The following is a 16467-nucleotide window of genomic DNA, read 5'->3' as shown; positions in this document are numbered from 1 at the left end:
CCATTCCACCAACCCAAGACAGCGTCCGACACTCCACAATCCAGCAGACAGGACCCATTGGATTTCCCCAGAAAACGAGACACACACAGCTCTGTTCTCTGGTTCCAAACAGATAGATCTTTTAATGACAAAACACAGGCTTTTTATACAGTTAGCAACCAAAAAGCATGCTGCAGTAATCAAAGGGACAATGACACACTCCACCCACATCATCATACAATGGGTACTAACGAGTCCCCCTCAATCCACATCTTAGACAGACATTCTGACTCTGCGATAAGCTATTCTCACCTGCTACACAATACACATTCCTTTAGTAAACATAAGTCAGACATCTGACCTTTAGATTGTGCCAATTCACATCACATATTATCATCAATATACTTTCACACAATACAGTGTCAATTAGCATAGCACAATGAAATATCTTAGGAGCCAGACTTAATTAACACAATAGACAATATAATGCAATCACAGCAAGCTTTAACACTACATCCAGGTAGCTGGAGGTGATTAACATCAATTAACATCTTAACAGTATGTGTCCCCACATTGAATGAATCACTGTCCTTTTGACCGGTTGGGTTCAGAATTAACCACCTGTAATATTTCAAGATATCCTGCAATACATTGTGAATTATCCTTACTGTCCCATCTCATGTAATTCAAGATATGTCCATTATTTACTGGCTCAATCTGTGCCCAAAAGTGACTCCCGTTACATATTTTATTGGGATTTTATGTGATAGACCAACACAAAGTGGCACATAATTGTGAAGTGGAAGGAAAATGATAAATGGTTTTCAAATGTTTTTACAAATAAAGATCTGAAAAGTGTGGCGTTCATTTGTATTCAGCCCCCTTTTCCTCCGATACCCCTAACTAAAATCTAGTGGATCCAATTGCCTTCAGAAGTCGCCTAATTAGTAAATCCACCCGTCTAATTTATTCTCAGTATAAATGCAGCTATGTGAAGCCTTTAGAGGTTTGTTAGAGAACCTTAGTGAACAAACAGCATCATGAAGCCAATAAACACACCAGACAGGTCAGGGATAAAGTTGCGAAGAAGTATAAAGCAGGGTTAGTGTAAAAAAAATAATCCCAAGCTTTGAACATCTCACGGCGCTCTGTTCAATCCATCATCCTAAAATGGAAAGAGTATGGCACAACTGCAAACCTACCAAGACATGGCCACCCACCTAAACTGACAGGCCGGGCAGGGGGGGCATTAATCAGAGAAGCAGCCAAGAGACCCACGATAACTCTGGAGGAGCTTCAGAGATCCACAGCTCAGGTGGGAGAATCTGTCCACAGGACAACTATTAGTCGTACACTCCACAAATCTGGCCTTTATGGAAGAGTGGTAAGAAGAAAGCCATAAGAAGTCCTGTTTTCAGTTTGTGAGAAGCCATGGAGGACACAGCAAACATGTAGAAGAAGGTGCTCTGGTCAGATGAGACCAAAATTGAACATGTTAGAGTAAAAGCAAAACGCTATGTGTGAAGGAAAACGAACACTGTACATCACCCTGAATACACCCTATTCACCGTGAAACATGGTGGTGGCAGCATCATGTTGTGGGGATGCTTTTCTTCAGCAGGGACATGGAAGCTGGTCAGAGTTGATGGGAAGATGGATGGAGCCAAATTCAGGCAATCTTAGAAGAAAACCTTTTAGAGTCTGCAAAAGACTTGAGACTGGGGAGGAGGTTCACCTTCCAGCAGGACAACGACCCTAAACATACAGCCAGAGCTACAAAATACATGTGTTAGAATGGCCCAATCAAAATCTAGATCTAAATCCAATTGAGAATATGTCGCAAATTGCTGTTCACAGACGCTCTCCGTCCAATCTGACAGAGCTTGAGATATTTTGCAAAGTAGAATGGGCAAAACTGACATACCCAAAAAGACTTGCAGCTGTAATTGCAGTGAAAGGCGGTTCTTCAAAGTATTGACTCCGGGGGGCTGAATACAAATGTACCCCACACTTTTCACATAATTTATTTGTAAAAAATTTGAGAACTATTTATTTTCTTTCCACTTCACAATTTGCCACTTTGTGTTGGTCTATCACATAAAATATCCCAATAAAATACATTTACGTTTTTGGTTGTAACCTGATAAAACGTGGTAAATTTCAAGGGGTTTGAATACTTTTTCACGGCACTGTAGCTAAACCCAAAAACAAAAAAACTAAAAATGTGCAGCTCATCAGTTCTTACCTGTGGTGGCTGCATTAGGTTTTATTTTTTGTGGTTAGAACATTTTTAGTGTTTATAGAACATTCCTGCCCATAAGACAAACTGGAAGCAAAAACAAAGCTAATATTTCCCTTTCTTCAAATCCCATCACTACACATTTAATGGAGATAAACAAAAGGCAGACATGTTTGAAGTCCAGTCTGAGTTGGGCCAGTAGTAGCAAGCTACAGCCAACTGGACTTGTTCAGATGGTAAACACAGAACAAAAAAGAAGACATAAAAAGGTAAAACTTTAATACAAAACATAAATATATTCATGAGTTTTGTATTTATTTTCTGGGGTTAGCCTAGTGAAAAGCATCTTTCCATAAATGTGTTAAATAATGTTTTACGGCTCTCTGTAAACTGGAGAACACAACGCAGGTTGCGCACTTTCCAAGCTGACTTGCTGGAAGATTAATGAACAATATTGAAGCTCCAATTGATCTCGGGGGGATGGGAACTTCAATGCAGGTAAACACCAGTATTCCACCGTACGAGTCAAGGGAACGTTCCGTTTCTACAACTAATGAGCGCTTTTACCTACACGAAAACTCTAAGGGCCTCACTTATCAAACAGCCTGAAACTGTATGGGTGGCCAATAGAAGCCAGCCAGCTTTTCCTCAGGTAAACTTAGAAAATAAAAGGGATATTGTGATTGGTTTCTGTGGGACACCCAGGTAAATGAGGTTTAATATGAATGCCGACTCTGACTTTCCTCGCCTTTCATTGTGAGCCTTAAAGGAGAAGTACAGCCAAAGCTCAGCCTCTCAGCAAGTCACTGCGAGCCTGAGCTGGCTGCTCCCGCCCCCTCCGCAGCCCAGCACTCCAGTGAGCGCAGGGGGGAGAGCAGAGAGTCGGTGACTGACAGTCACCAGCGAATTGGGGAATTTTTCCTTCCACCGACACCAACAATAGGGAATTTTTCCTTCCACTAACACCAACAATGGGACACTATTCTGTCCACTGACACCAGCAATGGGGCCACTGATAAACAATAAGGCACTATTCCTCCCACTAATACCAATGATGGGGCACTATTCCTCCTTCTACTGACTAAAGAAACTATGTCGTTTTTTTTAATCCCACTGACACAGGGGCATTTTCTACTCCCACTGGCCACAGTCGGGCCCTTCTAAAGCCTGAAGGACAGTAAACCGGCCCTTTGTTCAGAAGGTTTTGAATTCTAGGGTATGGAAAAAGAGGAGAGGGGGAGGATCTGTAGTCCTGTCCTAGGCTGACATTGCTGCTCCAATTTAGATACAGCACAGTGAGTGCGCATCGCCACCTTAGTACAAAAAATGTGTCACTGGCAGGATCAAGTGAAAATAAAAAGGGGAAAAAAATGCAGCCACCACATCAAAAGCCTCATACACACTAGTAGTTTTTTTTAGTTCAACCCCGTGGAACGAAAACAACAAACCTTACAGCTCAGGTTGGAGCTGCTGTACTAACCATGCAATGTTAGTACAGCAATTTCCCCTTGCTGTGCTATTAGTTTCTGACAGTGCGAGAACACTCCGGTCAGCAATCTCAGCCATTGGTTGAGAGCACTGATAGGGAGCCGGTCGGCAGACATTTTTTAGTCATAACCCTTCCTTCGGTCAGACCGGCTGCCGTACACATGGGCTGAATGTCAGCCGATTTCTATTGAACCGGCCGATGCCACTCACGTGTACTGGGCTTAAGGACTGGTAAGCTGCAGTATATTACATTTTTTCGATACACTTTACCAGAAACCTAGTGGAGAAAATCTCCCATGTATTTTAACTCTTCGCGGAACTATATACACACACACACGTAAATTAAAGTACATCTATATTTTCGACATGCAGTGCAAAGTAATAAATGAACTTTAAGGTCCTGTTCACAAGTGTAGCGGAAACATGCTTTTTTCACGTGTTTATGCTTGTTGCACATAGGGCAGCCAATTCCCTTGAATGGCCCTAGATGCCACAAACATACTAGGAGAAGCCCACATATCAAGTGTCAGGCGCATTCGGCGACGCATGCTCTGTTGCAAACGAATGCGCCAAAATCACACCAGTAATAGTATCACAATCATGGCACGCATTTTACCACATTTCTGAAAACACGACCGGGAATGTATGATTCTGCCCACGTTTTCAGAGCGACAAAGTGTGAATGCAGCCTAATGGCATCCCCACCAGCACCGGCCCTTTGTTCAGCCCCCTAATTGAAAGAAAGGTATCGGGTACTTTCAGGTATGGTTGAGCATATACTTCATTGGCTGCCCAAGCCCTAGCGTCATTCTATGGAAGCAGGGAGAAAGACTGTAAAACTGTGTAACTTCCAGGTAGGAATGATTTGTAGTTTACACATGAGTTCTTCCACCAGTGGGCGAATTACCCGGCATGGGAGCAAAGGGAAGAGGAGAAACAACTTCTAAAAGGGATAACATTAAAATTAATCTTTTCTTTAACCCATACAGGCAAAGCTCAAGTTCACCTTAAAGCGGTAGTTCACCCCCCCCCCGACACATTTTACCATCGAGACAGGCATTGTAGCGCGAGCTACAGTATGCCTGTCCCGATTTTTTTAACCCCGTACTCACCTTGTAGTCGTCCATCGTAGATTTCGGCTCCCGCGGGGAATGGGCGTGCCTATGGAGAGGGAGGATGATTGACGGCCGGCCCTGGCACGTCACTCTCTCCGAAGACAGCCGGAGTAGGTCTCGGCTCTTCACGGCGCCTGCGCACAGGCTATGCGCACGCGTCGTGAAGACCAAGCCTATTTCGGCTATTTCCGGAGAAGCGTGACGCGCCAGAGCCGGCCGTCAATCATCCTCCGTCTCCATAGGCACGCCCATTCCCCGGTATCTTCGATGGACAACTACAAGGTGAGTATGGGGCTAAAAAAAACGGGACAGGCATACAATGCCTGATTTTAAGGTAAAAGAAAAAAAAAATGTTTTTTTCCCGTCGATAGGGTGAACCCCCGCTTTAAAGAAGAATTCCAGGTATGGGTATTTTTACATAGTGACATTGGTCCTCTGTCACTAAGTATACGCCATACCTAGCTGATCCCCCTTGAAGGTGGAAATCACTGTTGCCATCTCCACCTGCTTCCGGGTCCTGTGCCACGCAGTTGCCCTGCTGCATTGTAAACACAGGAGGTTCCTCAGTCAGCATGTCGCCATTCAAAGAACAAGAAGGATGAAATGGAGAGGCAGAGCAGTGTCATCACAGTCTTCATCTCGTCCAATCAGGGAATGTTTTGAATTGAGAAAATGCAAAGCAGTCTCTGAATGGCACCCATGCCTAGCAAGCAATCTCCTGTGCTCACATTGTAGCAGGGTAGCTGCTTGGCATGAGACCCAAAAGCTAGTGGAGATCAACAGAGAAGTGGTGTCTACTTCAATGATTTCCAGCTTCTACAGGGATCAGCCAGGTATGGTAAATACATAATTTAGAACCCTCCTAGATAGATGTTCGGTTAGGTAAATGTAGTTACTGGCTCACCTATTTAGTGTAGCTACATGCGATTGTTTTGGCCTGGTCTGCATTTCACTGGCTGCAGTGTTGACTGCTGCCCTGTGTATCTGGAAAGGTTCTGAAAGATAATGGTCTGGGAGAGTCAAATCAGCAACAGAATATTTATGCAGCCCTGGCCAATCCCTGGAGAGAGGTACCCAGACGGTGGCTGGGAAGGAGCATAAATAGTCTGAGACCGAGAGCAGAGGGGTTCTTTAAACAGAGGAGGACATTCATGTATATGCTATTCATCAAGGTCCCAGCTAGGTTAGCTGTGGGGCCTATTTTGCTGAAAAAGTTTCCAGAGCTAACCGAGGTACTTTTGTCTGGGGATCTGGTCTGTTATCACTTGGATAGGTGTTCAGAAGAGATTTGAACGAGGCAACCAAATAGCCAAGAACATTAGTGAGTACATGCTGGTGTGAGAGATTCCAGAGACGGTGTGCTGCTGCCATCCCTCGTAGTGCTAGCGTCAGCGTTTCTCAAAACAAGCACATTGTGCCTAGTCTCCTGGTACAGCTCAATCCACTAACTGCTTGTGCGAAGACTCGCATTGATAGGCAGAAGATTAGTATCCTCAAGTTGCAACTAGAGTTACTGGGGTATCCCCAGGGCCGGATTCCAGACAAGGCCAACAAGGCCAGGCCTCGGGGCGGCAGTGGGTGCAGGGGCGGCACTGCGGCTGAGAGGAGAGGACACTTTCATATCAGGAGTTCCCCCCCGTCATGCGGATGGTGAGAGGAGAAAAAACAGGAGGGAAGAGTTCTTGGCAACAGCAACCCCCCTCCCGGTTCTCAATGTCATTTTCGGCAGCAGCACCCCCCAATGCTCAATGTCATTTTTGGCAGCAACACCCCCCCCCCTGCTTCTCAGTGTCCTGCCGAAAAAGTCCCACCCGTACTGCGCAGGCGGGGGCGGCATTGAAGGACCCGGCCTTGGGGCGGCAAATGGAGTAAATCCGGGCCTGGGTATCCCACAGTTGCCCTACTCCTATCCAAGTTCTGCTCTAAAGCATCATAAAAAAGAATACCCCTAGACTGTTCATTGAGCCAAAGAAGTGACTGCAAGTGTGTGTCTGGCTGCAGGTGCAACTACAGGAAAAGACCCTAGAGACCAAGTGTTACTTAAAGCGGGAGTTCACCCGAAATTTTTTTTTTTAACATTAGATTGATGCTCATTTTGTCAAGGGGAATCGGGTGTTTTTTTTTAAATCGAAGCAGTACTTACCGTTTTAGAGATAGATCTTCTCCGCCGCTTCCGGGTATGGTCTTCGGGACTGGGCGTTCCTATTTGATTGACAGGCTTCCGACAGGCTTCCGACGGTCGCATACATCGCGTCACGAGTAGCCGAAAGAAGCCGAACGTCGGTGCGGCTCTATACAGCGCCTGCGCACCGACATTCAGCTACTTTCGGAAAATCGCGACGCGATGTATGCGACCGTCGGAAGCCTGTCAATCAAATAGGAACGCCCAGTCCCGCAGCCCATACCCGGAAGCGGCGGAGAAGATCTCTCTCTAAAACGGTAAGTACTGCTTCGATTTAAAAAAAAAACACCCGATTCCCCTTGACAAAACGAGCCTCAATCTAATGTTAAAAATTAACTTTTTGGGTGAACCTCCACTTTAACCCAAGACTCTGCATTCACTATATCTGGTCTCCCACAGTACACAGAACAAGGAAATGCAATAGTTTTAGTAAATATAAACTGCCAAATACCTTTTCTCATCGGCAATATATAGCAGTCTTGTGACTTCTATCAGTGTCTGGTTAAAGCTTGTAGGAGGAGTTTTAATTCTCCTATGACTGTCCTTTTGAGTCTTCAGGACCCCTGACCCTCTTATCTGGACAGTGCTGATTGGCCCTGTGCTGATCACATGCACCCTCCCAAGGAAAAAAAAAAACTCTAGCAATACATGAGCATGTGCAATTTGCCCCCAAGACTCCGTTCTATCAGGAGATGGTTTGGGGACTGTGGAAGGGGAGGATCAGAGAAGACAGTATCAAACAGCCTTTTTACACAATGCGCAGGATTAACCCCTTAGGTTCCACAGTGAGGGTAACAAGCATTCTTTACTGCATATACGGACTGATTTTACTGTTGTGGGTTTAGTAACACTTTAATCTGCAGGCTCCTGCAGGAGTGCTACAATAGTTACATTGGTCCAAGCTGGACAAAGATAGGCCTGGAGCTGGAGGCGCAGCTTAAATGGAAGTCCTACATGACTAGGTTTGCAGTTAGGCTGGGATACAAATTGGGTTAAAAAGTTGATAGGTTTCAAGGTTACAGGGGGTCTTACCTGATTGGATAGTGCAGAGGTGGGGCAGGGTGTGGCCATGGTGGTTTTAGTAGGGTGGTCACTTGCCGCATGGTCAGTTGGAGAAGGAATAGGGACAGAAGAACTTCTCCCTCCCATCAATTTTAAGCTAGCTTTGGACTTAATCCCCCCTATTTGTTTATATGGGTCTTATTTCACGATTGGTTTCGGTACTGAGGAGTTATGGGTTTGACAGCGGAGGCTCATCGACACCAAGTTATGAGTTCTGATAGAATTTATTGCATTCATGTTAGCAGCTGGCAGGTGTCTTAAGGGTCTTCGAAGGTGGGAGATAGTGGTCAAAATTTGGACAATAATGGTTGGGCCCATCGCAGGTATGGGTGTACCTTCCATATTTAAGATAAGGCAGTAAGATACCAATGGTTGTGTGGCTGCATCATGGATAATTAAATTGTCCTCGAGTCGGTGCAGTTGCAGGTGAGGGAATTGAAGTCGAATTGGAGTGGATACAGCGGGTATAATCAATGTGCCTTCAAAGACCCTAGATCTGAAAATAGGTCAGTCTTTATTAGGATCAGGGCCGGCCCTATGATGGGACCGGGTGGTACCATGGGTACCAGGCAGCACTTTTAGGGGGGCAGCATACTGATGCCCGCCAGCCCGTTCCGCTACCCAAATAAAATTGATGTCCTTTTTTTCCCACAAATAGAGCTTTCTTTTGGTGATATTTGATCACCTGTGCGGTTTCTATTTTTTTTGCTATAAATATATATCAAACATTTTTGCTATAATAAATATCCCCAAAATTTAGAAAAATAAACTATTTTCTTCAGTTAAGGCCAATATGTATTCTTCTACATATTTTTGGTACCAAAAAAAAAAAAACACAATTAGCGTACATTGATTAGTTTGCGCAAAAGACATTGTGGCCGCCTGCAATTCACAGGTCCCTTTATACTCCTGGATACATGTATAGAGCCATGACAGGCCCTCGTTATACTCCTTTATACATGTATAGAGCCACGACAGGTCCTCTTTATACTCCTATATACATGTATAGAGCCATGACAGGTCCTCTTGATATTCCTTTACATGTAAAGAGTCTTGACAGGTCCTCTATATACATGTATAGAGCCATGACAGGTTCTCTTTATACTCCTATACATGTATAGAGCAATGACAGGTCCTCTTTATACATCTATAGAGCCATGACATGCCCTCGTTATACTCCTTTATACATGTATAGAGCCATGTCAAGTACTCTTTATACTCCTATATACATTTATAGAGCCATGGCAGGTCCTCTTGATATTCCTTTACATGTAAAGAGTAATGACAGGTCCTCTATATACATGTATAGAGCCATGACAGGTCCTCTTTATACTCCTATACATGTATAGAGCAATGACAGGTCCTCTTTATACTCCTTTATACATGTATAGAGCCATGAGAGGTCCCCTTTAGTTATCATGATATAAAATAATGAATGTGGGGGCCTTTTGGTTGGCGTGATTTTTTTTCGGGGGGGGGGGGGCAGCGTTTCATTCTTGGTCCCAGGCAGCACAATGTCTTGGGCCGGCACTGATTAGGATTGTTGTTAAAAATTTGATAATAAAATTGAAATTTTTAAAATGTTGCAATTTTGGATTGGTTTTTTAATAAATGGATGCTATGGCATTTTCAACCCAAAAAATCTGTGTCCGGTGGTTTGTTTTTGGGCAACGGGGAATTAGTTGGGTGGGGGTAAAGTGATGGTAGCTGTAATACCATATGTTATGCAACTGTAAAAATATTCATACCTGGAATTCTTCTTTAACACATAGTGTTAACGCATAGTTAACTATTGATAGGATACAATTACCTACATAAACAGTCTATGTATGCAAAACCCCGTACTGGCCTTACACATACAAACCTGTAACATAGATAAAAGAATGTTGTGTAAGAAAACAGTGAAATAACACTTAGGTTTTTAAGCATGCAAAGGGTCCATATTGTAAACTTTGCAATCTTATATGACATCACGCAACATCGCCTTGCATGATTCACAAGCAATAACCTGTTCTGTTTACCCTTCTAAATATATACATTCATAGGTTATTATAGGTGACCAATTAGAATAATGATACACAGATAAAAGCAGCATTTTCTGCTGGATACATAAAGCTTTAAAGTGACGCTAAGCTCTGGTTTAAAATAATCTATTCAAGTATGTATTCTGAACTCGGAAAAGTCCCTTCTATTGCTCTCAGCCTCCTCCATATCTCCAAATTATCGGGTGGCTACGTTCGTTCTCCATGATCCCGCTGTATGTAGGAATGTAGCCACCCTCTCTCTTTCTCACTCCCAAGATGGACCATGGACTTTGGGATTTGTAATGTGCATAGAGCAATGCACATGACTGAAACTAAAGTTCTCTCTTTTTTTGGAACAAACTGTGAAGTGAGAGGAGGAGGACATTACAAGGAGGCAGAAGAACACAGTAAGCAGGGCCGTCTTTAATGAGGGACAAAAGGGGCAGCTTCTCTGGGCCCAGTCATTGCTGTCCAATGCAGGGGTCTGTTGAAGGAGGTGAGGGAGTCCTGTGTGATGATTGGGGTAGTATGGGAGAGGAGGGTCCTGTGTAATAAAGGAGGCATAATTGTGGGAGGGGGTCCTATGTAATGATGGGGGTAGCATGGAGGAGGGGGGTCCTGTGCAATTACGGGGGTAGCACGGAGGAGAGGGGTCATGTGTAATGATCAGGTAGTATAGGGGAGGGGGTCCTATGTAATGAGGAAGTTTTGGGGAGGGGTCCTGTGTAATGATGGGTGCAATATGGGGGAAGGGTTTTGTGTATTGATGGAGGAGAGGGGGGTCCTCTATTACAACAATTGGAGAGTACGTATTACAGATCAAACTAAGGACCTTTTTATGGACCAGCTCTTTATGTTTACATTATTAACTTTTTTAGAGAGGTCTATATGTGTGTGTTTTGGGATGTTGGGGTGGAGAGCGAAATTGCATGGGGGGGGCTCCAAGAAAATGTGGCAGCAGTGGGGAGAAGATTTCTACACAATCCAGCAGGCAGTCCGACAAGGGATTATTTTTAACCCGTCCTTGCTTTTGTTGACAAAACAAAAATAACGGGTTTGACACTGAAATATGAATGTAAACAGAATTGCTGGCAAATTGAAAGATGAAACAAACCCCCCCCCCCCATCCATACCAGGCATTTCAGATCTGGTGTGGATTTTAGGGGAACGCCATGCCAACATTCAAAGAACAAAATTGGCATGGGGTCCCTTCCAAAATCCATACCAGACCCTTATCCGACCATGCAGCCTGGTAGGCCAAGGACGAGGGAGCGCCCTCCCTCCCCTCCTAAACAATATCAGGACACATGCCCTGAACATTGGGGGGGGCTTTGGGGTAAGAGGGGATCCCCCCAAACCGCCTTGTCCCCGTGTTGAAGAGGACTCCAAAGTAAATCCAACATCAATCGCGATGAACGCTGGCCCAAAATCATAGCCAAATCACAGTACATTAAAATTGTCAGAAATCGCATTGAAGTCGCACTTAAATAGGACCAAAACCGCACCACTTTGAAGTCGCACCTTGCATGAACCAAGGCTAAGCCTGGACATCAGATTTTAAATTGCATATGCATCAATTTATGTTATATAACATGCTGTCCACCACTGATAGTGACAGACTATCCAAATTCCATTACATACAGGACCCCTGGGTAACACACTACCCGTTTGCAACTCATTAAACGCTTGACCTTTTATTATTCAGAAACCTGGTCCTCTGTGCACAACCGCTATCCTTTTTACCCAAAATTCCTTTTCTTATTTTTTTACACTTCTTCTTTTTCGTTTTTAACCTCTCTACCATCCCTACCTGGTCTACACCCCCTCCAACAAACAACCTTTGTCCTGCCTGCCCTGGGCCCCCTTACACCCCAAAGGCTGCAGAAAAACCACTTGAGGCCGGGTTCACACTGCTGCATGGAGCGGCTCACTGCAGAAGTCCGTGCGTCTCCATTCACAGTTTAAGAACCAATTTCAGCCCAAATGTTTGGCTGAATTTGAACCTGACATGCACCAGAAGACGCACAGGACTCCTGTGCAATTCAAACCGGAGCTGCTCCAGAGATGTGTGAACCGGCTCCATTGAGAGCCAATCACAATCTCCTGCTATGCGGATTGGATGCAGGGAAAGCTAAATCCAATTCGCAATAGTGTGAACCCAGCCTGAGCCTTAACTCATGCTCTTCCCATTAGGTTTTGTCAAACGCCAACTGATTAAACGTACACATGTGCCTCATTGGAACACTGTAATTGATCCACGTTGTCTTCTAATCAACTATATATGATGCGCATGTGTATTCCATTGTGTACTTATAACCCCCAAAAAGCTTTAAAGTGGACTTTCACCCTCTTTATGCACTGTACATACCTTTTCTTCTCTTCCCTCTTGTTATACAAATCAGACATTGAAAAAAAAACATATTTTTTTTCTTAAAAACCCATTTTTGCAAGACCTGGCCCTGCACTTCTGACTTTCTCTCCTAGGTAGAAGCATGGGTCTTCAAACTATGGCCCTCCAGTTGTTCAGGAACTAAAATTCCCATCATGCCTAGTCATGTCTGTGAATGTCAGTGTGTTACAATGCCTCATGGGATGTGTAGTTCTACAACAGCTGGAGGGCCGTAGTTTGAGGATCCCTGGTAGAAAGTATAGTCCCCTCTGCTCAAAGTCTCCTGGGATATTCATGTCATGCATCCCTGGAGGCTTCAGGGTAATCTCTAGCACAGCCTCTGGAGTGCCTTCAGGTTTTTCAGGAGGTGTCTTGGCAGAATGCCTAAAAATGGCCAAAAATTGTATACAAGCCAAAGAGTGAATGAAGCCTGTCTTTTAGTTAAAGAGGGGGTTCACCCTATAATTTTTTTTTCTAGCATTAAATTAAGCATGGTAGCGCAAGCTACAGTATGCCTTTATTTATTTTTTTTGCCCCGTACTCACTGTTTAATCCTATAGTGAAGATTCCGACTCCCCGTGGGGAATGGGTGTTCCTATCCAGAGGGAAGATGATTGACGGCCGGCTCTGGCGCGTCACGCTTCTCCGGAAATAGCCGAAATAGGACTTGGCTCTTCACGGCGCCTGCGCATAGTCTGTGCGCAGGCGCCGTATATCGCCATGAAGAGCCGAGACCTACTCCGGCCATCTTCGGGGAGCGTGACGTGTCATAGCCGGCCGTCAATCATCTTCCCTCTGGATAGGAACGCCCATTCCCCACGGGGAGTCGGAATCTTCACTATAGGATTAAACAGTGAGTACGGGGCTAAAAAAATAAATAAAGGCATACTGTAGCTCGCGCTACTATGCTTAATGTAATGCTAGAATGTTGGTAATGAGGGTGAACCACCGCTTTAAACAAAACCACAGATTTTCATTGTGCACCATTACAACTTTCTAATCGCTGGCATCCAAACAACCAATGATGTCATCGGTTGATAAGGAATATTTTGGGCGCCTGCACAGCATCCTTGTCCACCATCGGTCAAGATGTGCGCCAACGAGTTTACCATTTTTCAATTTTCAAAGTATTCGATTTAAGATTCATCTGATAACTCTTGACAACTTTTCTTTTGTGCTCTAAACTGTAAGCTGTAGAAGCGAAGCATTAACAACCAGCAAACTTACTTGTGAACTTTTTCCGCACTTGGCTCCTCCAGACACCACCACAATTTGGTTCCGCACCAAACTCTCCAGGAAGACATATTTGGTTTTCCAAATGGGAAGCTTTTCCCTCTGTTTCAAGAGCTCGTAAAACCGCGACGAGTACGGCAAACCGTCAAAGGGGTTTAGCTCCAAGTCATCGAGCAGGCCTTCATCCACATCGCTTGGGTCAGATTCATCAAGAAGAAAACTCTTCCCTGGGGAAACAGCTAGGAAGTCCTCGGCTCCTGGTGGTGTTCCAGGCACGACAGCCATTACCGGACAGAAGAAAGGGGGTTTCCCATGAATCCAGACGCTTCTGCGCTAATCTCATCCACAAAGTTGCAACGTTGGACTTCAACAGCCGATGTGATAGAGATTGCTCCGCACTGTCAACAAATCCAGTTCATGAACATTGTTAGAATTGCATGCTTAAGGAAACTCTGGTTAAACATCAGCCAAGGCTGCCTATAAACACTTTGTTTTTCCCCTAACTGCTTTGTACAGACAATGATTAAGCAGAGTGCAGGCCGGCCCCAGTACACGTGTCTGTATCCTGATTGACTATGAATACAAAGCTATGGGAGTGAAGTGATTGCGAGTGCAAGACGGGTCATGTGGTGACCTAATCCCACAACAATGGAGCTTACCCTGCACTGGAGGGAGTGAAAGGACAGGGAGAGCAAAGCGTTACAAGCCACCAAATTACATCTGCTGGTCACAGCTCATCAGAGCTATGGGACGGAACAAACGGAAAGAGTTAGAGCAAATAATGTTTGCTGGAAGTCATTCAACAAAAAGAGTACACTGTACTTTTCTGTCATTTTAGTGTAAATAAAGAGTAAAAGATCAGGAGAATCTACAGCCAAAAAGAGAAGACAACTGTATAATACACGGTGCAAACACACTTGGATCTCATTTACTAATGCCACGTACACACGATCCGAAAATCGCACGACAGATCGTCTGACTTTTTTCGATTACTAGTCGAAATTGAAAAGGTTACTAAAGTCACAAAAATTCTCGTACGACAGAAAAAAAAAATCGGAAGTGATGTCATGTGTTGTAATTTCGGACGACAACTGTACTGACCAAACGAAAATCGTACGATCTGGTATCGTACGAGGAAAATTTTCATGCATGTCCGATAAAATAATATCGGATGAACTAAAATGATCGGCTCGTCCAGCTTTGTACTAACGATCCGATTATGGGACGATTCTTCCTCGGACGACATTTTTCTTTTTTTTTTAAGTGTATTTTGTGCGTGTACTCGAGAGAGGAGCTGGACTGCAGGAGTTGGGAGTAGGCAGGCCTCCCCCAGAGGCAATCTGCCACCTTTCTCCATGCCCCGGGTGGCAATGGCGGGTGTGTGAGGGGATCCTCCCACACAGCCCGCCCTACCTGCTCCGCTTTGAAGCCCAACGGGGCAGAGGGACTCCCTATAAGGGAGCGAGAGGATCTAGCCCGCTCAACCAGCCCCGTTAGTCCTTCGCCTCTCTTTTTAGAGACCGCGTGGTCAAAGTGCGTGCATGTTAATCCAATTTCTAGTGCGTGCAAGTGTGGGGGTTTTATTGGGAGGGGGGTGGGCGTACTAAGCGCAGGCTTACCTCGCATAGCACACCCACCGGGAGCCGGGCTGAGACCACCAAACTCAATTCACATGTAGCCGAGACCCGAACCCCTAGCTGCAGAGGTGAATGGCTTGTCAGCGCAGTGCCAATCGCGTTGAGCCACCGCAGCTCCGGACGACATTTTTCGTACAATATTCGGATCGTGTGTACGTGGCATTACACTCATGCCATGTACACACGATCGATAAAAACAGACCGATGGATTTTTTCATCAGATATCCGATGAAGCTGACTTTCATCAGTCTTGCCTACACACCATCAGTTAAAAATCCGACGCGGTGACGTAAAACACAACGACGTGCAGAGAAAAACTAAGTTCAATGCTTCCGAGCATGCGTCAACTTGATTCTGAGCATGCGTGGATTTATGACGGATGGATTTCCCCACAGGCGATCGTTTTTTTCTATCGTTTTTTTAACCATCAGAAGATTTTAAAACCGGTTCTATTTTTTTTCACAGATGGGAAAAAAAACGATGGGGCCCACACATGATCGGTTCGTCCGATGCAAATGGTCCCGTTTTCATCAGACGAACCGATCGTATGTACAGGGCATTACAGTCAGGTGATCCTGGACCTGATTTACAACAGCGATAACTTCAAATAACCAATCCTGAATAGGGGAACTTGGAAAAAAAAAAATTAGTTTTTCTTTTGCATACAACTGAATGTTTGAAGTATACACTTCATTTTATGATGGCAAGTAAGGAACCTTCTTTAACCACATGATCTCCAGAATGTTTTACCCCCTTTCGTGACCAGGCAATTTTTTTTATATTCAGCTCTGCGCTACTTTAAAGGGGTCGTAAAAGGAAAAAAAAAAAAATTCCCTAAATAGCTTCCTTTACCTTAGTGCAGTCCTCCTTCACTTACCTCATCCTTCCATTTTGCTTTTAAGTGTCCTTATTTCTTCTGAGAAATCCTCACTTCTTGTTCTTCTGTCTGTAACTACACACCGTAATGTGAGGCTTTCTCCCTGGTGTGGAGAAAGCCTCTTGAGGGGGAGGGAGGGGGGAGGGGGCGAGCAGGAGCGTCAGGACACTCTCTACTTTGCAGATAGAGAGAGGAACTGTGTGTTAGTGGGTGTCGAACAATATTCGGATCGTGTGTACGTG

General features: G+C 44.7%; 1 protein-coding gene across 3 annotated transcripts in view; it reads right to left on the bottom strand.

The window, feature by feature from the left end:
• DHX32 (DEAH-box helicase 32 (putative)) overlaps window positions 1-16467 on the bottom strand; it is a 139202-nt gene that overhangs the window by 96964 nt on the left and 25771 nt on the right. For 2 of the 3 annotated variants that reach the window (XM_040361430.1, XM_040361429.1), the window contains one exon: window positions 13706-14109. The exons of the other annotated variant lie outside the window; for it this stretch is intronic. In XM_040361430.1, the coding sequence (XP_040217364.1) occupies window positions 13706-13996 (291 nt within the window). In that variant the 5' untranslated portion in view covers window positions 13997-14109. The remainder of the gene's footprint in view (window positions 1-13705; window positions 14110-16467) is intronic. 3 annotated transcript variants of the gene reach the window in all.

This window comes from Rana temporaria, chromosome 8, assembly GCF_905171775.1.
Source record: "Rana temporaria chromosome 8, aRanTem1.1, whole genome shotgun sequence".
In the NCBI taxonomy this organism is placed as follows: Eukaryota; Metazoa; Chordata; class Amphibia; order Anura; family Ranidae; genus Rana; species Rana temporaria.
The sequence above is the reverse complement of the archived record's forward strand: the minus strand, read 5'-3'. Positions and strand labels throughout refer to the sequence as shown.